At 45.5% G+C, this 23,534-nt stretch overlaps 1 protein-coding gene across 3 annotated transcripts in view; it reads right to left on the reverse strand.

Moving 5' to 3' along the window:
- Window positions 1-23,316, reverse strand: part of NR5A2 (nuclear receptor subfamily 5 group A member 2) — a 159,480-nt gene extending 136,164 nt beyond the window's left edge. For 2 of the 3 annotated variants that reach the window (XM_053248337.1, XM_053248339.1), the window contains exons 1-3: window positions 12,244-12,824; window positions 6,106-6,224; window positions 4,106-4,247 (exon numbers count right to left, since the gene is read on the reverse strand). In XM_053248337.1, the coding sequence (XP_053104312.1) occupies window positions 4,106-4,247; window positions 6,106-6,224; window positions 12,244-12,325 (343 nt within the window). In that variant the 5' untranslated portion in view covers window positions 12,326-12,824. Of the gene's footprint in view, window positions 1-4,105; window positions 4,248-6,105; window positions 6,225-12,243; window positions 12,825-23,214 lie in introns of those variants that run through there. The other variant, XM_053248338.1, reaches the window with a different exon arrangement.
- Between the last annotated feature and the right edge of the window lie 218 nt (window positions 23,317-23,534).

Below are 23,534 nucleotides of genomic sequence, written 5' to 3' on the forward strand. Positions count from 1 at the left end.
CAAAACCAATGGGACCCTCCCCCCCACCAAGTGCATAATTTGGCAGATTGTGCCAAGTCCTTTTAATAACTGAATCTTAAAATGTTCATTAACTTTATCCTATTTTTGCACTCATCCCACTTGGAGGAATTCATTTTCTCACAGCCTTCATTCTTAATGCTGTTTGAAAGCTCAGAGTCCACAGATTTTCAGAAAAATAACAGCCATAAGACTATTAGATCCCTTTTGTTTATTTCAGCATAACTATTTGAAGTTTTTTTCAACTTCTGGAGATGTTTCCCCAGGTAGGGTATAGATGTCTTAAGAACCAGTGTTATGTTGTCAGCTACACTAAAGATGAATTGATCCTGTAACTAATGATGTCATTCAGCTTATAAAAGCATTAGGACTGAGGAGGAGTCAAGCAAAGCCAACCAACAGCTTCCTGGGGGTCACAGTGGTAGTCTCTGCCACAGGAGTGTGTCTCCATGACATAGTTAAGATGAAGCAGCGAGTGGGTTTCACCAAGTCTTCCCTTCCCAATGGCAATTAGATGGTGAGAAGGGCCTTTGACAGTTTGGTGACATGCTGAGATGGCTTGAGGTTACGTTCCACAGCTTTTTATCTTAAGGATTAGTGTGCCATTAAAAATGTATTAGAAGTCTTAGGTACACAGAGGATCAGGCATTATCATAAAGATGTTAACAATTAATGATTTCAGCCTAAACTGTAATTTATGAACTAGAATTTAAGACCATGTATCACAATCAAGGAAACATGCATATAAATGTCACAGGCATTTACAATTATGAGAGTATGCATTTCTTCTCATTCTGCTGATAACAAAAGGGATGTTGGGTTATGTGACAGCACCATAAGGGTGGTAAGGTAATAAAAAAAGCTTGTCACAGACACCATTAGTTATACTAATTAGTTATACTAATTAGTTATATTTATACTATAACTAAAGACATACGTACATTATCTGGAAGGTTTACTAGCTACAGCAATATACCATCCTTTTCCAATCTCTTACAATGTGCTCTGCTCATTGGTCAATTTCTGATCGTCCAGTTATGAAATTAGATGTACTGATCCTTCTAGTTAATGAGAGACTGAGTGTATGTGTGTGTGTGTGTGTGTGTGTGTGTGTGTGTGTGTGTGTGTGTGTAAGATAGGCTGCACATTAAAACAATGAGAACAGACTGATGTCCTGCATGATCATCACCATATGGGAACTGTAGTGATATGGTAGGCATAAAAGTCAAGTAATGCTCTGGCTGAAATAAAAAAAACTGGTCATATAAAAACACAGTCAGACAGGAGTTATTGACTGGTTTGTTTTATCCAGACATCAAGTCCTTCTCAAGGACCTGGGATGACTGAATTTCATTATCAGTGTTGTTGCTGTTATTATTATAGATATCGTCGCAGAATATAGGGTGTTCCCAGTAAAGTTGCATTTTGTAATTGGCTGATGGTGATTTCTGTGGCCTCTATGGTGTTGAGGTGCTCTTCAAGGTCTTTTGGGATTGCACCTATGGCGCCAATTATTACTGGGGTTATTTTGGTCTTCTTCTGCCACAGCCTTTCAATTTCAATTTGTAGATCTTTTTATTTTGTGATTTTTCTATTTCTTTGTCTTCTATTCTGCTATCCCCTGGTATTGCTATGTCGATTATTTTGACTTGTTTTTCTTTCTTCTTGACTACAGTTATATCTGGTGTATTGTGTGGCAGATGTTTGTCTGTTTGTAGTCAAAAGTCCCATAATATTTTTACATCTTCATTTTCTTCAACTTTTTCAATTTTATGGTCCCACCAATTTTTGGCTACAGGTAGCTTGTATTTTTTGCAGATGTTTCAGTGTATCATCCATGCTACCTTGTCATGCCTTTGTTTGTTTGTTTGTTTGTTTGTTGTTGTTGTTCTCATCATCATCATCATTTTATATCCTGCTCCTCCTCCAAGGAACCCAGAGCGATATACTACATACTTAAGTTTCTCCTCACAACTACCCTGTGAAGTAGGTTAGGCTGAGAGAGAAGTGACTGGCCCAGAGTCACCCAGCAAGTATCATGGCTGAGTGGGGATTTGAACTTGGGTCTCCCTGGTCCTAGTCCAGCACTCTAACCACTACACCACGCTGGCTCTCTTCACTTGCTAGCGCTTAACCCTTCACTTGCTAGTTCTTGCTTGCTTGCAGATCCCTGGCCCCCTTCTCTCTGAAACAAGTCCTAAAACCTGCAGAGAGCCTGACTTGGGGTGCATTTGCAGAGGAAAATCAGCTAGCATGGGAGGGCTTTAACACTGACCAATTCTCTCCTGCAAGTACCCCTGCCTTCACAATATATTGAGAAACATGGATTTGGAAATATGCATTTTGTGAGATAGCTTCTAGTTCCACCATGAGGTAGTCAGCAGACTGTAGGCTAGACTTCTCTAATTCTAGGTCTGCAATAGAATGAAATTCATTTAAATTCAGGCTTAGCTGCCCATTAAGCAAAAGTATTCTGGAATAAGTGGTTTGTGGACTGCAATCTGTATATGTGACACTGTGACATGTACTATAGAAAAATAAGACTGCTTACCTATGCAATAATTTTAGTTGATTAATTATTTGCCTTACACTGCATAATCAAGCAATTAATACGAACATTTAAATGCATCTCACCACCACAATAGAAATGCTTTTTAAGATATATGGGGTTGTGAGAGATGGCATGCCTAATTTTTAATATACTTTCACCCCCAGGACAGAAAAACACACCTGAACCAAAACAACCACAAAAATATTGAAATACACCATTTACTTCCAGACACACCATTTAAAGCTTTCAGGACTATAGGATAATGCTCTTCTGGTTGTTAAAATGCATTGATTGATTTTAAAGCCACTTTTTAAATCTTGGGCAAAACTCAAAATCATGTAAATATCTACCTTGGAATCTTCATAGCCATGCCACCACCACTGTTTATATATATAAATTCAAATACAGAAGGTCAGAGTTTCCTCTGTATTTTGCTCACATTGCTGATATTTGAAACCCCAGAAACTAATTCAAAAAAAAAATTTTTTTGCAGCATTCCCTTAAAACAGGCAATGTCAATGATCTAATGGAGAGAGAACTGAATGCTGTATCAGGTATTGCAAAAATATGGTTAACAACAACAACAACAACAACAACAACAACAACATTTTATTTGAGACAACTTTGGTTTCCAAGGTGAAATGAATAATAGATTTTCATATGTTTGAATGGCAGTTTACTGTGAATCAGCGAATCCCAATACAAGATGATGCAGTTCTTAGCTTGCCTTTCTGAGCCAGCAAAGTGGCTATTAGTTGTGTACCCAAGTCCTCAGTGCTGATAGTTTAGAGGGCACTCTTCATAATAGTATTTTTTTTTAATCCTATAAATTTAATGGACTGGTACAACTATTGGTTAGTAAAATCTGAAACCCAGCTCAGAATCCTATTATATTTTTCAGGGTGTTTACGGTAATTAGAAAAGAGAAATCCTGCTGTCCTTCTCTATTAAATACCAGTCATACTTTCAATGATTATTTCACTAATCATTAGCCCAGTTGCACAATCCCTCCATGCAGAGGATTCCATTGATACATAAGAATGGCCAATTGTGCATGAGGAAAATATCCAATATGCCAGACTGGCTCTATGCCATGGTTTGCATTTAACACTCATCCTGCTACAGATGGATAGCTGCTGCAGAAACTGTTGAAACCATCTCTCAGTAATTTGTTATTATTGTGCTGATTAAATTCTGTTTGTTTAAAAGGGATCCATTTTCTTTGTTCAAGTATTTATTGTTAGCTGGATTGTTCTACATTCTTCTGGTATGCTGTAACTATAAAGTTATACTTGCAACTTGCCACTTCTGTCGAACACAATTAAACTTCTCTCCAAACACAACAACAGCAAGTGTTATAGGAGAACCCCTTTGGACAAAAGCTGTTCCGAAGTAACCACGAGCACCAGCAGTTACAACCAATCACTTGGACCAAAACTTTAATATAGAGTTCAAAATGGCATAAATTTCTTAACTGCTAACATACTGCAGAGTACACATTTATAAATGTGCAGAAAAAAACCCTCTTTGTCTTACCTTCCAACTTCATCCCAACACTTAGGCATTTTTGAAACCGACAATATGGGCAACGTTTCCGTTGAGTTTTGTCAATCTGGCAGCTCTGGTTTTCTATGCATGTGTACCTTTTGTTGTTCTGGACTGTTCGTTTAAAGAAACCCTGTAGGGCAGATACAAAATGTTCACCCACTTTGCACCAATAACTGGTTCCAGTATTTTATTTCACATTCTAAAAACTGTTGCCAAGCCCATGTCTCTACATTCAATATGCCAACTGAGCACTTATAATGCAGCCGGCATGGGTTCAGATTTCTTCATACAGGCTCTTAGAGGAAACCACTAGGCCACAGACAACAGTTTCCTGGTGCTAGTCTGCATTGGTATTGATTTACGTCAAAACTCATCAAGGCTTCCTTACTGCATCTCTAGCAACTGGAACTTAATCATCTATGAACACGAGTATGCCTTTCCCCCTATTCTATCTAATATTCATACAAATGAATGAAAATTATTCTCAATTGGCATTTTCAAGCAATTAGATACAAAATGGGAAGGGGGGGGGACTTTTAGAGAATGCCATAGGCACCTCTCCTGTGTCTATGGGCTTAATGCCTTACTCCTTAACCTCAACTGAAACAAAACCTAACTTTTTGTTACTATGTTTTCTCCGGTTCATCCCGTGTTACTCTTGCCTACCCTCTTTCCACAGGATTAGGATGTGTTACCCTTCCACTTTTCCTCCTCATTTATCTCTGTTGTTGCCTTAGCTTTCCCCACAGTCTAAATTTAGTTTGCTGTTATATTGCTTTACAAAGGACATTAGTATGTACACTGATAGATCTATAGTACATAAATTACTGCTAATGACAAGGATAAAAATCATGTGCTACACGTCTTATTCTCATGTGTCTTTATGGTGCACATGAGAACAATCTATACAGAACATTTACAGAGCAAGCTGGTGCATTACTTGGAAGTAAGTCCACTATAGCCAATAAAGCTTACTCACACTAAGTGTGCATAGGATTTCCCCTAAGTGACCAACCAATCTGTGCTGATACAACCAGCCAATCAGCACAGGGGAAATGTGCACCCTATGCACATTTACTTGAAAGTAAGCCCCACTGAACATAATGGGACATACTTCCAAGTAAACATGCCGGGGGTAAGCTGCTAATATATAGTACTCCTCTTTCTGTATGACTAAAATCCTATGTTTGTCACCCAATCAAATGCTTTAAAATATACAACCTTGGTACAATGAGCTAAACAGTCTGTTTTGCAAATATTTTATTTGCATATCGCTATGATGTTTTATTCTGAAAAGAGTCTTCTTTTCCACAGCTTTCTAATTATTTACAATATTTCATATCAAATACATAGCTGACTTGAACAGCTGTTTGCATAGGATTGGCCTATAATCTTGAGCCCCCTGTGCAAATGTGTTCCAATAAAATACATGTAAAAAAATATTCTTCATGGTGATGTTTAAAAATCAAGTAATCGATCTCTCACATCACTTTCCAAATAAATACCGACATAAAATACTTTGGGGGAAGTGTGGGGAGTAGAGGCATAAAAAGTATGACAACAAAAATTTACATTTTCATCCTGAAAGATGAAAATCTTGAAACAGTTGCCTTCAATACTGTAGCCCAGAAATTTATCAGGAACAAGATACAGGAACAATAATACTCAATGTATATAAATCAACTAAAATCAATATTGAGGACAGCTGGGAATGAAAACCCCTCTACAACTACATCACTTCACGACAACCAAATATTTAAAGGCAGTAAATATAGCCACCCTATACAGAACACCCTGTGAGTTTTCTTTCTGTTGGCTAAAAGAGAGAGATTCCCTGTTCTTTACAAAACTTCTGTCTTTCAAGAAGGGACTTCCCATACATGCACAATATTTCCTCCCCATAAAAAGAATCACAAACCAAGCATTTTTATTTACACAGTTTTCAGCCCCCTCCCCCACCCTGGACCATAAAATATATTATACAAAACCTTGCAGCTTTCACAGGTGAGGAGTCCATAGTGATACCCAGAGACTTTATCTCCACATACTGGACACAGTTCTTCAAGATCTTCATCATATGAGTAATTCACCATTTTAAACTGAGACACTGCAAAAATAGGGGGGAAACCAACATCCCATGAGAATCTATGTAAATTGTTCAAAACATTTCAGTTTTTATTCACTACTTCTGAGCCAGGGAAACAATTCCCCATCTACGGTTATCATTGCTTCCCCTTTAAAAACTCAAACTGGAAGTCTTGTTATTTTTTAACCGACAGCAACACCAATAGTGGTGTGTGTTTTAAGTGACCCAAGCACATGTTCTTTAATTTAGAAGAATAAAGTCCACTAGCCACCCTACAACCTCAACTTTCAAAATTAATTCACTCTATTTACCTTTTAAAAAAATCAACAGTTTCATTACCCAAGTTGTTTTATTTCCATTTTGATCCTCTGTGTGTGTACTAACAATTTCTGTGGTACACACTGTCAAGTAAATGTCCACAAGGCAGTAGCCTTAGATTTCTTAACTTATTGCTCCCAAGTTATCCCCCCCCAACTTTTATCAGCTTATTTTTAAATTTGAAAATGTTATTAGAACCCGTACATTTCACCTGAAACACTTAAGAAGCAAAGATCTCCTGAGTCAGTGGGAAAGTAACTTTTGTCTCAGTTTCCAAAGTTCTGTTATAACAGCTGCCTTTCAATATTTCCCTAACCTCCATTTCAAACCTACAAAGCCAGTATGCTTGATGAGTTGGAAATCAATTTCTTAAACTGTCCTCAGAAAAGGCTGTAAATCGTATCCTCCAAACTTGTCTAAATTCGTCCTTCTGACCAAACGCTTCCTTTATATGCCTAAATCGGCCAGACTCAAGAGACTGCAAGGATCCGATCCCGATCCTTCTAAGTGTGGTATTATTATTCTTTGCTTCCAAATTCTTCCCAACGTCAGCAACTAAAACAAGGAAACAAAACTCCGCCTCAGAAACAGCTTTCCCCCCTTATTTCTCGCTGGTAGACGGGGCTTTAAGGACACGCTCTTGACTATACTATGAACTATCCCAAAGAGAAAAGCTCAGCGCGCTTTAAGGCGAGGGTCTCACCAAGTGAACCACCAGTTTCCGGGAGGGGGAGGGAATCGGGTGTTTCACCGGCTCCGAAAAAGATGCCTGCAACATATAAACAGGAAGATCTGCTGGGCTGAGATTCCCCCAAACAATCCCAGCAGGGCAGACTACCTAAGACGAGAAGTTGCTGATCTCTGGAAGGGAACTCGGTCTATGCCAAAAGAAAGCAAGCTTCGGACAGAGAAAAGGCAGAGGAAAGGTTAGGCTGAGGCCGGGTGGCGATGGAGGGGTGGTGGCTGAGACGTTGCAAAGGTGGGTGGGGAGGTGGGGTAGAGATGGGTCCCCCCCACACACACTAAAAAGAGACCAGTCAGCAGATCGACTTTTCTGTTCACATAGCTGTGCATTTTCTGCCTCCTGCTTGCTCAGCCCACTATTTACTTGAGGACTCCACTAACCACCAGAGAATTATTGGAGCCCCCCGAAGGTGTTTTAATACATATGAAAATGGAGGCGGGAGGCGGGGAGGGAGGTGACAGGAGGGCCCATGAATTAAACAAGATCCAAACCGCTTTGCTAGCTCTGAGACCTATAGTAGTAGGAGACACGAGAAGTGGGTTCAGAACAGAGCTGCCGAGGAGGACAAACAGAGATCGAGTCGAGAGGGGTTGTGTGAATCGCAGGCGCTTTGTGTGTGTGTGGCGGGGGGGGGGAGTGGGGAGGCGTCTCCAGCAAGAAGCCTGGGCTAGGAAGTGTTTTGTGGAGGAAATGTACAGTATCCGCCGCGCTCTTTGGGAAGTGAAATTCACAAGGCGCGAAAAGCTGAGCTGGTTCGGAACTTCAGAAGGACTTCAAGGCATGTGACTGGAGACACCGCCTGAGAGCTTGGGGCCACTGGAACTCTCCAAAGAGACCCCCCCCCCCCACACACACACACACTTTTCAGAGAGATGGCCAGAGAGCGAGGGCGAAAAACTTTCCATAGTTGTCAACGGTGCTATAACTTCAAATATTATTTGCTTAAGAAGAGGCAAAAGGAAGATTCCTTAAACTATATAAGCTTGTTTTGCTTCGAGATTTTTACTACGGGAATGGGAATGAATGGATAGAGCTTGGGGATCTACCTAGAGATGTTGGACCCACTCACCCACCCCTCTCTCTCTCACACACACACCCCTTACCCGCTTCTTATACCACCACACTGTTTTGCAGTTGAGTAATGCTAAAACAGATGGAGATTCTACAACTACTTGGGAAACTAAAACTATTCTGTATCTCCCATCAGCTTTTCCTTATTGTTAGGGAAACTGCTAAAAAGAAGACATCTAAAGTCAGTTTTCTAACTCAAAATTTTCTGGCTTGATCTCTTCACACACACACACACACCCAATACTTCACTGCTTTATGGTTTCAGCTAAAATAGGGCAGGATGGATGGATGCATAGAAGGATGGATCTGGATTTGACTTCGCCTGTTGCCGGTAGGAACGGAGCTTCCACATGGGAACTACACAAGGGGTTTTCCTGGCACTACCTTGACCTGTCTTGCTGGCAGATCCGGGATGAGGCGCTTTCATTAATGGTTGCTCCACTAGCAACTTTGAGCTGGTGGACACATCCTGTTAGGCAGAGAATGTCAGGTTACTTCCTCTAACTTAGGCCTTGCGTGAGACTGTCAGCGAAAGCAGTCCCCCCCGCCCCCCAACATCGTTTCTTGGTAGAGCTACGTCCAAATCATGCATGGTTTATGGCGATTTAGACTTCCAAACAGGTTTCAGATAATATCCCCCTGAACCCTCTGCGATCAAGCTGATCGCGAGGGCGTCAGAAAGAAAGACCCACCTGCCTCTCCATCTCAAACATAGATGCCGAGAAGTGTGTTACACTGACTTCGGCGTGAGTAGGACACTTTCCTAAGTAAGCAAATTATCTTGGGAAAGTAACTCCAAGAGAAACGATGTGTTTAGGAGTAGCATGCCAGTGTGACTAGGATTTGACATAGCCACCGTTGTAAACACGTTAACTCCGAGGCACTGATTTCCCAAGGCCTTCAAGATAAATAAGCCTAATTAAGATCGCAGCCTAAAGTTTCAGCCTAAAGGGTACTCATCCACCTTGGAAAAAATCCCACTGAGATCATTGACTGAGGCTCCAACGTTAGGCGTGCTTCACCTGCGAGTAAGCCTAACTGGACTCAATGTTCAGAACTTAGCCCTAAACTCGGGCTGCGAATATGGTTGGGTCGGGCTGAAAATACGCTTAAAACCAGAGTAACTTCCGCATTTTAAGTGATCGGACGTTCTGCTGAAGAGAGGAGTGTGCAGATTGCTAAAAAGAAAGGAAAGTTTGTGCCCTCCAGTCGGTGTCGACTCCTAGCGATCACTTAGATTTGTCTATCCATGTGATTTTCTTGGTAGAAAATAAAGCACCTCTCAAACCGCCCCTCCTGAATTCTCAGCTAAATCCGACTATTTCTTCAGGGAAGAAAGATACACGGACGCACGCGGTTGAATCACCCAGGTGCATGGAGAGAAGGGACAGGAGTTGAGTTCCCCAGAGATCGCCCCCCTCCTCCCACTCCCGTCTCTTTTGGTTGAGGACACTAGAGAAAGCCAGCTGGGAAATCGCACTGGGGATTCCTAGCAAGGGGGGGGGGAATCCACATCCGACATCCCCCAAACAGGCCGCAGCAATTTCTCTGAAAACCAACTTGCGTGCCTCCTGGATCTTCGTTTTCTCCCCTGGGGCAGCCCTGGCATTTGTGTGCCCGTTGTTCCGCAAAGTTTTAGGGGTCCGAGAGACAGTTTTGCCCTGGGCAACTTCCTCGAGTCAAAGGGGCGCCAAACTCCCTGACCGTTTCTTGCGGTGCCCTCTGGCCCGCCAACTTCAGTTCACGACTACAAACAAGCGCACAAGCAGCCTAAACAAACTCAGTGTGTTTCTTGTGCTCCCTGAGCTCAGGGCCCGTTGGGCTGCCGTCTATGCCACGGGCTATAGCATGCAGAGATGACTGGCCTTTAGCCCAGCAGCAGGTATTACCCCGAAGTCTGCAAGATGCGTGGCCGGGGTGGGTGGGACACAGATCCGAGGGTCTTCTGCCCATTGCAAATGGAACCTTTCTAATCTTGCTGCGGGGAGTCTGCAAGGCAGGAAAGGGGCGAGGAAATAAGGCACAACACCACCACCCCGCAAATCTGTGGCACTTAAGAGGAGAGACCAGGAGATGCTCTTGGGCCGTCTCTTGTCAACTTCAACTTTAGCTGGCGACTCTGCCACCATTCAAACAACTGTTAAGAATAATCGGCACATTCTCTTCGGTGGTCTTCTGGGAAACGGGTATGGGATATCCAGCCCCACTGAAGGGTCTTTCTTTTAGTCCTCCTCCCTCCAGCCCTTGGCCTCTCTGATCCTCCCCCCGCCCGCCCCCTCAAAGGCCCGGTGTTTTTCTGTCATAGTTGCAGTCTGCAGATTAGCACCATTCATCCACAGCCCTGGAAAAGCGGTGTGTGTGTGTGTGTAGTGGTGTGGGGCGCGGGGAGAAATCCTATCTGGATCCTCAGAGCGGTTCAGCCTTAGCCCTTCTCGTCGGTTTCTACGTTCGCAAGATCTAGCTTCCCAATCTGTTTAAAGCAAGGGCGGCTGGCGGGGGGGGGGCATGGGTGGGGAAGCGCCCCCCTCTAGATCAGTGGTTTGCCTCCCATCACCATCCATTTCTGTTTAAGGAATCTAATGTGTGGAACACAGTTCGCCCATTCATAAATCCACTTTGCCCCTTCTGTGCCCCCCGCCCATGGTTTTTCCTGGTGCGGCCACTGAATCTCCCTAAACTGAAGAAACCACCACACACGCCGTTTTGTCTTCTTTTTCCAAAGCGCGGGACTTTTCAAGTTTAGACAGCGTACCAGCAACTTCCTTTGGGCTGCTGTTTTCCAAGGAAGGCATGAGGAGATTTCCGGGTAGAAGCTTACAAATCTCCCTGTCCTCCCCACCTCCTGTCCTACTAAAACTACAAGACGATTTCTTGTATTGGACCAGCTTGATTAGAAAGTGGTGACTGGGAAAACTGGTCTTTCTTTCTGTCCGAGAAAGAAAGAAAGAAAGAAAGAAAGAAAGAAAGAAAGAAAGAAAGAAAGAAAGAAAATAAATCTGTTTTACAGTCTTCCTGAGGAAGATGTTGGTGTTACTCAAAAGTTGGCATTCTTCTAATCCCAACAAAAGCGTCCCTATTTCCTTATTAGGGGTGGGGGACACTTATTCTAAAAACACACTAGTCTCAAACACACTAGTTTGGAGGTATGTCCCCTTGATTAAGCTGCCATTTCCAGGTTAAATGTTCTCCGGACGGACGGCGCTTTCCTCGACTTAGGAGCAAACCCACTGAACTGAGAGGCACTAACTTCCGTGTAAACAAGCATCGGAGAGGGCTGTGCCCCGAGACCAACAGCAATCCGATTTCACTCTTGCACGCCGAGCCTTCGCGACGCATTTCACCCTCAGTCCCCATCGATCGGCTCCTCGCGCCCTTGCGCTGTCAAGGGGCCACGTCCTCGCCTTGGGCAGCCCGACCATCGACCTGCTTATCTGCAAGTCAGTCCAACCTGACTTCCAGGGCAGTCAGTCGCTCCCGAAGGAAGGGGCATCGCAGCTCTGAGCACCAGCGAGCTTACAAGTTATTCCCCAGCAAGGGTGCCCAGGATTGCCTGCGGATCTTACGCCTGTCACAGCCTCCTCGGAAAGGGGCTGACCCCTGCAGAGGGACAGCGAGTGGGGAACTGAGCCCCGGCAGGCTCGTCCTCCGCGTAAAGCCAGTCCCACGTGGGACCCCAGTCCCGGGAAGCGCGCCGCGGATCGCTCCCTTCAGACGCAGAGCGAGCTGGAGACGCAGACGAGGAGGGAAGAAAGCGGCGGCGCTTTCGAATTCGGCCGAGCCCGGCAGCCTCAAAGTTGCCGGCGGGGACTGCAGCGAGCCCTCCCGGCGCGCAGGGGGAGAGGCTGCTGGGCTGGGCTTCCCCGCTGCCTGCCTGCCTTCCCGGCCCTGCTGGCTGGCCCTTCTTACCTTGCATGTTTTCCGGCATCTGCCCCCGTTCCCCATTCGATCGGGCGAGTCCCAGGGCTTCCGTCTCCACTTTGGGCAGCATGACAAGGCGGCCGCTGGCCGGGCGGCGCTCCTTCTCCGTCCGGCGGCGGCAGGGCAGCACCTGAACGCCAGCAGCGGCACAAGGGGAGTTGAAGCCAGCGGGTCAGAAGCGACGGGGAGCGGAGGGAGGGACGGAGGGCGATCAGCGGCTGCCGCGGCTGCTCTCAGTCGTCCTCCTTGCCCCCTTTCCCGCTTGCTGCCGGGCGGACGCTGGGGCTAGCTCGGCAGCCCGCCGGGAGGAGCCTCCTGCCACTGCGAGCGCCCCGATCCCCAGCGGGGAATGGAGCGCTCGCTTGGCTACTCCCGGATCACGACCAGGGTTGGCGAGGAGCGAGTGGGGTCCGCGGTCCTGCCTAGCCCAGCCCGCCACTGGCTCTTTCAGCCTCTGCCTGCCCCAAGTGCAAGAAGAGAGTCTCGAACTTCCGAGCCTCCCTACTCCGGATTCAGTCTGCTTCTGGTTAAATGTCCAACTCCGCTTGCACCAAGACAAGTGCACTTCCTAGCTGAAGGAGGGAGAGGGGCTTGGGGCTAGCGTGTGAATGTGAGCGTGTGTGTGAAAAGTGGGGGGGGGGAGGAAGGGGGGCGATACTGCCTGGGCAGCCAATGAGGAAGCAGCCCAATCAGCAATCCCAGCCCACCTCCTCCTCTTCTGCATCCTCCATCTCCATCCCGGTAAGGTTGTTAACCCAGCCCGACATTCATTCTCCTCCCCAGTTAAAAAGGTAACGCGGGGCGGGGGGGGGGGGGGCTGGCGGAGTCGAGGTCTGGCGGGCGGTTGCCTTTGCCAATCTTTGCAGCGAAGCAGAAGCGCGCGCTGTGACTTTGAGTTACTCTTCCCACTCTTTCATGGTAAGGGAGAGACACACGCTGACCCCAAAGGCAGAGCCCTTTCTCTGCCCTGATTCCTCTGAAGCGACTCCTCCTCCCGTGGGCTAACGTTTTCCCCCGCGGGTGGTTCTACCAAGCGGGAGCTGTGATTGCATCGACTGGTCTCGGCTATCAGGGAGTTGGGTCTGGGAGTACATCACAGCCCGAAGTCCCAGTCAACTTGCTGCTCAGGATTGGGCCGCAGGGCCGCAATCCGGCGCGCAAGCCCCAATTCCATTGCGCGGACTGGGACTTCGTTCTACGTAAGCGGGCAGAGAGGGCCGCCGAGCTGCATTCCTCAGAGGAGCTGCCGGAGACAGCAGCAAGCGACCCGCCTGATTGTCCCCCTGGAATAAAAGTAATGTACCCCTCCCCGAGGTCGACGCCGCAGCGAACAGAGTGCATGCATCGAGGATGTGTGTCTGGTGGTGTCTGTGCACAGAATCAGCTTGTCTGTCTGTGGCATACTGCTCAAGGTGGCCCTTGTGTGCGTGAAACTGAATTCTCTCCAATGGAAGTACCTCACACGCGCGCGCGCGCCGCCCGCCCACCCGCCTCTCCGCTCGCCTCTCCTGTCGCTTCTGGGTGGCAACTCTGTTGCACGTGGCAGTTCTAGATCGCGGAGGACGCTGTCGCCCTTCTGTCCCCTCGTGCTGCAAAGCAAGCATAGTTTGTCAACAGTTTTTTTCTCTCTCGCTTCCTTCCCGCTCTTGAAGTTTCCAGCATGGAATCAGACCAAGGAGGCAAACTGAGAAGAGATCGGTCCTCGTGGATTGTACTCTTCTAGCTTCCTGCGTTCTAGCAAGCCAAGACTGAAAAGAAGCTAATAAAGATAATAGAGAATATCCCCCCCCCACACACACACACACCATCTCGAGCATGATCCAGCCAAAGGGAAGGACGTTTACGTCTCACTGAGTCCATTGGAGGATATTTAAGCACGTTGTGCATGGGCTTAAACGCCTTAAACCATCGTTGTTTTTGGATTGCGTCCCTCAGTTAGCAAAACCGCGGAGCGACGTTAATGCGGCTTCCTTCCATTCAACCAGCGGCTCAGTTATTACGATGTCACCATTTGGACAACACGCCCCCGGACACCGTATCTACAGGGCTGTGTGGTTCCAATCAATCGATCCATATACTCATTCTTTGCTGGGCCGGCCGCTGCTCAGTGTAAATGAATGCAATCCAGAGCTGCGGTTTAAACAACCACCACCACCTGACCGAACCTGAACGCAGTAGTACTAGTTAGGACCTCAGCCTCAGTTTTATTAAAAGTTCGATGGGCTTTTAGGAAAAGGTAATTCTCTCCGGAAGGCAGATGCTGATGGACAAGAAGGAGAATTTAAGAAAGGGACTGGGCTCTGTGGCATTTTATAGTTTTCCTCCAGAGTAGTGAAATCATAACCTAAAACATCCCAATTCTCTCTCTCTCTCTTTCAGTCTCTCCAGCCTCTCTCCCTCTGTTTCTACGGAAGTTAGGCCAGACCCGCCAGTCGCCCAGATCTGGGACTCCTCCAGGGTCAAATTCAAAGGGCCAATTCGTGCAGGAGCCGCTCCGCATTCCCGCAAAACCTTTCTTCCCGACCCCGTCCCCAGCTGCGCAACGAGGCAGCCGAAGGACCCGCGAAGTTCCCTTCCTTGAGGGCCGCAATCCGGAAAGGCGCTTCGCCTCCGGCTACCGCACACATCAGCGATTCTGCTTTAGTAACTCGCTTGTGGCATTGGCACTAAAGATAAGGACAAAGATCCAGCAGCCTCAGCGAGGTTGTCGATGGCCTGTCTGGGGAGCCTGTGCGAAAACACGGTTTCTTCCCGAAGGCAATCCGCGTTGGCTATTCCAACGTGGAGGAGAGTGCGTCTTCGTTGGAGATCTGGCTTTTATCTAGCTGGTTTTCCCGAGCTTTGCTTTGGCGTCGATTAGACTCGTTTCTCACTTGAGTGCTGAAGCTGCACAGCCGATCCACAAACCGGTTAAGACATTTGTCCTAAAGACGCTTGCCCTACAAAAATGACTTGAGTATTTGTTCTAAGCCACTTCTCTGGGACTTAGCTGGGTTAAGTAGTGGCTGGTTTCAGGGGTGTAACCATAATTGAGAGAATGGGTTCAAAGAACCCGGCCCCCAGCTCCTGAAGGCCCCCCCCCCTCTTCAGCCCTCCCTATTTTCTTCACTAACTCCCTCACTCCGAGGGGCGAACATCGCAGCGCTCGGCTAGCTACGCCCCTGGGCTGTGGATCAAGTTCCTCTTATTTTCCAGTATAGCCTGCCGACGCAAGTTTCTTTGTGTATACACAGAAGTAAATCTTTTTAAGTGCAATTGAACTTACTCACAATAAGTGTGTATAGGATTGCAGCCTCCCGTCAGAAAGCAAGGAAAAGGCAGGCAGGCCTGGCATATGGCCGGGTCCACAGCAGATCTCGCAACATTAGATTAATGTGCGTATAGAAACGTCCCCAGGAACTCAGCCCTAGATTTTTGCTTGAGAAATTAGTGAGCCCCTCCTCTCTCCCTTCTGCTTCTAGTCATGAGGAGTGGTTGCAGTTTGTTGGCTAAGTTGCTAAGTGAAAGAAAGAAAGAAAGAAAGAAAGAAAGAAAGAAAGAAAGAAAGAAAGAAAGAAAGAAAGAAAGCTATTTCTGCTTCTTGAGAATGATCCCGATGCAAGGCCTCTTAGGAAGTGGCACTCTCGCTTGCCCTGAGGGAGGGGGCAGGACAGGGGGCAAAAGAGTAAGAGAGACTTTACTTTGGTTCTATAGGCAGGATCCCGAGGAGAAGTCATGGAGACTTTTGAGCATCATCCTACAGATGTGGAAAAGCCAGACTGGACCAGTCAGCACTTCTCAGCACCCACATCTAACAATCCACATCTAACAATTCCTGGCGTGGATCAGTGGACAAAACACAGCTGTGTAATGTCTTGTTGATCTATCTATCTATCTATCTATCTATCTATCTATCTATCTATCTATCTATCTATCTATCTATCTCCTACGTAGAGAAACAAAGATAAACTAGGAAAAAGAGTAAAGAAAACTAACCCTGGTCTTGTCTGTATTATCTATCCCCTTTTTTGTTTTTGCAGAATTGATCTTTTGCACATACGACTATCTACACGCTACTCCCTCTCTGAAAGGTTCGAGGGAGGCAGAGTACATCTGCATTGATCCGTGAGGCAAATAGGAAGAGTTAGCTTCCAGTTTGTTTAGTTGTGTTTTTCCTACAAGAAGGACGTCTGCTTTGCTAGTAAAGAACCGCCTCGCGCAAGCAGAGGTTTCCTCGGTGCTTTCCGCACGGCAACTCTCCCTGAACACGCTTATCTCGGAATAAGTCCCACAGAACCCAGCGAGACTCGCCCCGAAGTTAAGCCTGCCTCCATCGTAAATCTCCTTGCTTGTCCCATGGGACATTTCCGAGAAAACAAGGCTAGGACTGGGCTGAAAGACGCCCCTCTGCCTTATAATCAGGGGTGTAGCTATAATTGAGCGAAAGGGTTCCAAGAACCCGGGCCCCTAGCTCCTGAGGCCCCCCCCCAGCTCCACCCCTACCTGGTTTCTTCATTTTCTCCCTCACTCTGAGGGGCCTCCAGAGAGAGGGGTGAACACGAGCCACCTCTCCCCCAGCTATGCCCCTGCATATAATTTTGTAAGAATAGAACTGCCGAGTCAAAGTGCCGGATCACCCGCTGCTTCAGACGTGCATGTAACCACTCGATTCTAGCTGGACGTGTGAACGGACTCTATTGCAAAACTACGGTGTGTGTGAAAGTTTTGCCTGCGGTGTTCGATTGCATTCAGGGTTCTCACGCGTGAAAAACATGATGTGCCCCCCCTTCCCCAAAAGCCTCTGGAAAGAAGATTTCCCCCAGGGAAAGGACTCCGTGGCCCTTTCCTGTCTATGCAGAGCTCATCTGGCTTTCCAGGACCACCACTCTCGGGGGAGAAGGCATCTCCATCACGCACAGACGGAGCTGGAGGGCGGGATGCTGAGGACGTGCCGCTGTGCTCAGTTCCGTTTCTCCGAAATAGCCATTCAGGAAAAAGGTACCTCGGGGATCTCTCCGGGCTGCCTTTCATTTCATCGAGAGCTTTAACATTTACGATTGCTTTGAGCAACCTTCTTCAATTCTCCTTCCTCCAAATCTCTCGCCCGTGATTTCCCCAACTCCTCCAAACTTCTCTTTCCCTTCCTCTGGAACCTGACGTCTCTTCTCGCTTTGCTTAGTTTACTCCTGACTTGGGCTTTTGATTGACGCTTACAATTATCAAAAACGATCGCTCGCAGAGGCTCCCGGAGCCTTCATTAGTGGGAATGAGGCGAGATCTCGCTCTCCTCCCCCTTAGGGTCCACTTACTTTCAGATAAAGACAGATTAAAAAAAATCCAACCAGCAGGACCTTTTCTGGTCTTGCTTGCTTTCCCCAGCGCGGGGAATCTCTTTCGTGTGGTATTGCATGGCCAGGATTCAACCAACGTGAAGAAGCATCCCCACCCGAAATTTAGGGCAAAATTCTGCTAAAGTGAAGCACTTTAGCAGCACGACCCTAAGCATTACCCCCTGAGTTCAGTAGGGCTGCTGAACACATAAAGCTGTGGCCAATTTTCACTGGACAACATCCAATCATGATTAAGTACCACCACTGAAATTAATGACACTGAAGTTAATCACGACTTACTTGTCTGTTGATTTCATGGCTAACTACTAATCTGAATGTTGCTCACTGAGTTCAATAGGAGAGTTACAGCGCAGCCCTAAGCAAGTTTGCTCAAATTCCATCAAGCTCAACATCCTAGCAATCGTGTTTACGATTGCAACCTAAGATGCTTCCATCTTTCTCCTGGACTTAAAAGCTACTCAGATTCGTCGGGAATACACCCTAAAGCATCAATGCTAGTACGCACATTTACCGAGGAGTAAGCCTCACGGAATATAGTGGTACTTATTGCTAAGTATTCATTGGATATCATTGCGCAATTGTAAGCTCCTTGGGGCAGAGACTCTAGCTGCATCTTGCAAAAGTGTGTGTGTGTTTACAGAAACTAGGTATTCTTAGTAACAGATTTCACCAAAGGGGAGCAAATGAAAGCCCTGCAGCGTTTACTCAGAAGTGAGTTTCACTGTACTTAATACGGCTTACTTCCAGGTAAATGTGCATAGAATTGCAGCTTTCATTCAAAATACAGTAACTCGGAGGGAAGTCACATTGATTTCCTCGGGGCTTATTTCCAAATAAACATGCTCGCTGCGCAATCCTAAGCGCGTTTACTCAGAAATACGTCTCTCTTTCCTAGTGAGGGGCTTCCTCCTAGAGAGTCTGCTTAGGATCGCTGTCAGAACTGTAGCATGCCTATGTGTGTTCCAGTCTGGTAGCGATTTGGGTGAAGCGAAAAGTCCTAGGTCCAGTCCTTCCTTTCCCACAGATTCACCACATCCCCTTGTGCTTGTTACTTATTTCTCAGTCTCGACTCGACCTGTGTTGACAAGTGTCTCATAAAAAGCCGTAAAAGCGAAAGTGCTTTAGACACTTGAAAGACCTACAGAGATGGCTAATGATGTGTGTATGGGTGTGATTTTACTCAAATGCGCAATCGGGTCCCATGAATCGTGCTTCCCCCTCGGAAGATGTTCCCATTAGAAGTGGGCTTAGGATTGCAGCCTTACTCCTCCCCAGTCCCCACCAAAACAGTACCGTGAAGGGTAATCTCGAGGATATCCCGATCTTTCAACCTGTTTAGCTGGAAGTCCACTCTATTGAAATCTATGGGGATCACTTGAGACTCTGTACGCCTTTTTTCTCTCTTCCTTCTAACCCAGCAACAACAGCGTGTTAGTAGATTTCCACAGAACCCTTTAAGGGGACGGGGGAAGACTTTTGCATTGCGACAGGCTCGCTTCCTCTGTTTGCCTGTGATGAACTTCCACGAAGATGCAAAGATCACATTGACACACACACCCTGGACAAATGTGTCTTCCGTCAGCGGGAGAGGACGAGCCACCGCTCTCCACTGCCTCGTCCAGAGTCCACCAGCCGCTCCTTTTATATATCGCCGCACTTGGGAGCCGGTTGGGAAACAGTTTGTGGCAAGCGGCGAAGCAGGAAACCCGGAGAAACTTCAAGCCGTTTCACTCATGCCTGCTCTGATGTCCCACATTCACATATACCGCTTTCCCAAACTGGCTTCTTCCTTTTCTTTCCAGACTTTCGCTCCGCCCCCGGCACATTTGTAAACAAAAACAAACAAAAAACCCCACACACAACAAAACCCAACCTTTCTACTTCAAATTGAACCACCCATATGTCTGGTAAACAAGGCGTAAAGTGAAATGCGCAAGGCGCGTTTATATGGCGTGGCATAAAAATCGGACTCATCATTGGTTATCTTTGTATTGCGAAAGGGGACCATCAACCAGAGAGATGTTGTAATGGCTCCACCTCCTCTGAATCTCTGCAGTTTCCTCCCGATTGACAAATCTTTTTTTTTTTTTTAAACACCTTTTCTCTCCACAGAGCCTTGCAAAATTATGTCAACTGAAAATCTGAGCAACCACATCAGTGTGGGTTGAACAGTATTTCCCCTGTTTTCATGACTTGGCCAAAAACATATGAACATTAAAAAGCCCTGCTAGATCAGACAAAGGACTCATTGAGTCCAGCACCCTGCTTCCAGCAGGTGACAGTCAGCCAGATGTATTAAGCTGTCCCCAGGTGTTGCCTTCCTACACCAGCACCTGCCCACACCAGCACCTCCTATTCAATCAGGTACTGCAATTCAGTTTGGAACATCCTCACCCCTGAATGTGAATGTTCCAGATAGCCAAATCTGAAGGCATTTTAGTGTTTAAGGGTGCAAGGCTACTCACACTTTATCTGGGAGTAGTAAACTCTGTTGAACACAGGTCCAAATAAGATTGCGTGGAACATCTGTCTTAACATATAGGAACATAGGAAGCTACGTTATAGTGAATCTGTAGCCAGATTGTATTGAATGTGTTATGTTGAGATGGCATCATGTTCACAATGTGATACTAAATTGACCAAGTTTAAATTATTAGGAAGATGAAGACAAAAATACAAATAAAATATTGCTAAAGCAGCACATTGGGGAAACAAACAGATGCTGAACAAGTGATGATCAAGAAGATCATCAGACTCCATCTTTTGCCTCGGAAATATTTGCATGACACTATTTGGCATAGCCATTGTATTCAGTACCCCAATAAGCATGTGTCATCGGAACTTAATCGGGACTAAATTCAGGACTTAAAACCAAAATATATGCATACACATAACATAAGAACACAAGAACTGTCCTGCTGGATCAGGCCCAAGGCCTATCTAGTCCAGCATCCTGTTTTACACTGTGGCCCACCAGATGCCTACACAATCATATATTTTAAATCATTCAGTGTATGTGCTATTTTGCATGATTTTCAATCCTACACTATGGTGGATTAACGTAGTAGCAAATGTAGCATTTGCTACGGGCCCCTCTTTTTCAAGGGCCCCGCACGCCCGGCTTCCAACTGGGAATTAAAGTTAAAACTTTATCTGGTGTTTTTTTTTGGGTCTATATTAGATAAAATATCCCTTTCCTGCCAAATGTGCCTTTTAAGAGAAGGCCCAGCACAGCATTTGTCCAGTGGCTGTTGCTGGTACCTACCACATCTTTCTTTTTAGAGTGTGAGCCCTTTGGAGACAGAGAATCATCTATCCACATTTTATTTTCCTATGTAAACCACTTTGAGAATTTTGATTGAAAAACGGTATACAAATGTTCACTGTTGTAGTAAGTGTGAGTTTGTGGCTTGGTCTCCCATACTCCAAAATATAGCAAATGAACAAATTGAATTACTTTACTATGAAAGTAAAATAAATTATTTAGTTTGTTTTAATATTTATGTGCATTTAAAAATTTTTTAGGGCCCCTTTATAACATATGCAACAGGCCCCGCACTAGCTTAATCTGGCCCTGCCTACATAGGATGTTGCACTGTACACTCATGATATTTACACTAGGCATGTACTTAATACCTAACATCATCAGTGTAGCATGGTAGCTTCTTTGGGGGCAGCCCAGTCCTATGCTGCAGCAGTAACATCCGTAAAGAGCAACTGCAGGGGTCAGAGGAGAAATCAATGATGTTACTTCTCTCACTGGCATCAGCAGCTCAGTGGATGGGTTGATGCTGGTATGGGAAGAAACCATACAATGCACCCAAAACATATGTTTTCTGTGTACAGACATTTCTGGTTGGCTGTGTTATTGTCTTTTACTAATGATAATATCGTGTTAAGATACTGCTGGAAGATTCAGCAGCAGTTTATTGTTTATCTGCATTTATACTTGAAAGAGACTGTGAAAATGGCTCTGGAGATGAATTTAAGTACTTCTGATTTGGGTTGATATTGTTGGCGAAGCCTCTCAAAGGTAACATCTTTCTTACTTTTGCATCCACCATTCAGAATGAAAGCAGGAAGTCAGGAAATATTGCCCTCACTGATTTTTGTGTGTAAGATGCTCTAATGTAGCCAAATCGGATTGGCTACATAGGGTCATGATGTCATCATGTTCATGACATGATTCCCAATTGGCTGGGATTGTATTACCAGGAAGACAAAGGTAACATTATTAGGGATACCTGGAATAGGCATAATACTTTTCTGTATGGAGGAAAAGCAAAGCAATGTTGCTTTTCTGACTCATTCCTCACTAATCATTCCTCACTTATGGGAGTGTAAACCAAAGAGAAATGAAGTGCTGAACTTTATATAGAAGTAAACTAAGGAAACTAAGCATCCATATACAGGTAAGTGCATCTGAGTGATCAAACAACTCAACTGCCTTGGGGTTGTCTTTTATCGAAAGGCGGTATATACATGCAACAATAAATAAAAATAAAATAAAATATATTAGAACTCACTGGCTGACAGTGACATCCTGCCTAATGTTGTGCGCATACAGCCAAAGGTGTGCAGCATTCCCACATTAACAGCGTGGGCACTTGCACATGAGCGGGGGGGGGGGCTGTTTTTGCTGACCTCTCATTCCCCTGGACTCTACATCATCAGTTAAACATTTGTGGGTTGTACAGAGTGCTTCTGGAGGAAGACAAGATTGGCAAAAATCTCTCCCCGCATGCAAATATCCACACTATTGCCCATGCTGCTGCATGCATGTTTCTTTGGGCTACACAGTAGTCAGGATGTCAGCCACAAATCCTTACAACAAATTTGTAAGTTAGGTTAGTATTATTACCCCTGTATTGCAGATGCGGGAGTCAAGGCTTACAGAAAGTGACTTAAGGCTACAAGGTGGATGTATGGCTTAGTCTAGAGGAACTTCTGTTATCATTAATATTCTTTTATATAAGCCATCAGTGTTCATGGCTTGCTTTATGGAGTCAGATAAGCAAAACAGCCTCCTTGAATTCTGTTTGGGAGAAAAGTGGGATATAAATATAATTGAATGAATAGAAAGCTTCATGTCCCAAGGAGCTTACAATCTAAATTCCCATTTCACAATTACTATACCACACTAGTTCTCACCTGCTGGGTTTTGGTGAGATTGGTACAAACACATCCATTGTACAGAGCTCTCTATTAGAAACTGATGCTTCAGACCAGCATTAGTATTAGCTGGGTCTGGCAATAAATGTTATACAAGCTGTGGAATGTCATAGCTAGAAGTGATGAGTGACTTGTTTTTGCTTCCCACCCAAGCCAGTTTGTCAAGTTAGTGGCTTGTTTTACCCCTTTCGACAAACATACCAAACTCCTAAACATTATATTATCAGGAAACTTGTGATTTTATAAGGGGTGAGGAAAAACCACCTGGAGAGTGATTTTATATAGGTACTTTAAATATGCTTTCAAACTCCAGTTGGTAACTAGGAATTTGATAAATATAAATGGATAAATGTACTGAATCAGATGTCACCATTTGGAGTTTGTTGTTCAACTAAGAGAGTTAGCAAGTGATAAAATAAGAAATCAAGAAATAAGTTAATTTAATTTTCATATTTACATTGGTTATTCTCCGGCCCAGCTTCAGTTTCCAAGTCTCACAATAGGTGGGTTCAGATATCATGTGGAAACCCAGTTAATGCTCAGCTCCTTGTGATGTCCCTCAGCCTCAGGAGTGTGTGCTCCCCCTCCCATCCCTGTGCAAGTGTCTACTTCCTTTCTAGATTAGGATAAGCTAAGATTGGTTGTGACATTTGAACCCACCAGTTTCAGCTTGATTCTGACCTATCGGCATTAGAGAACCTGAGATCTGAAACTCCCTTCAACCCCTGGGTTCAGGTCTTCGGTTCTCTGAAGCAAGAAGCCAAGACCTTCTTGGTG

This window comes from Hemicordylus capensis, chromosome 4, assembly GCF_027244095.1.
Source record: "Hemicordylus capensis ecotype Gifberg chromosome 4, rHemCap1.1.pri, whole genome shotgun sequence".
Classification (NCBI taxonomy): domain Eukaryota; kingdom Metazoa; phylum Chordata; class Lepidosauria; order Squamata; family Cordylidae; genus Hemicordylus; species Hemicordylus capensis.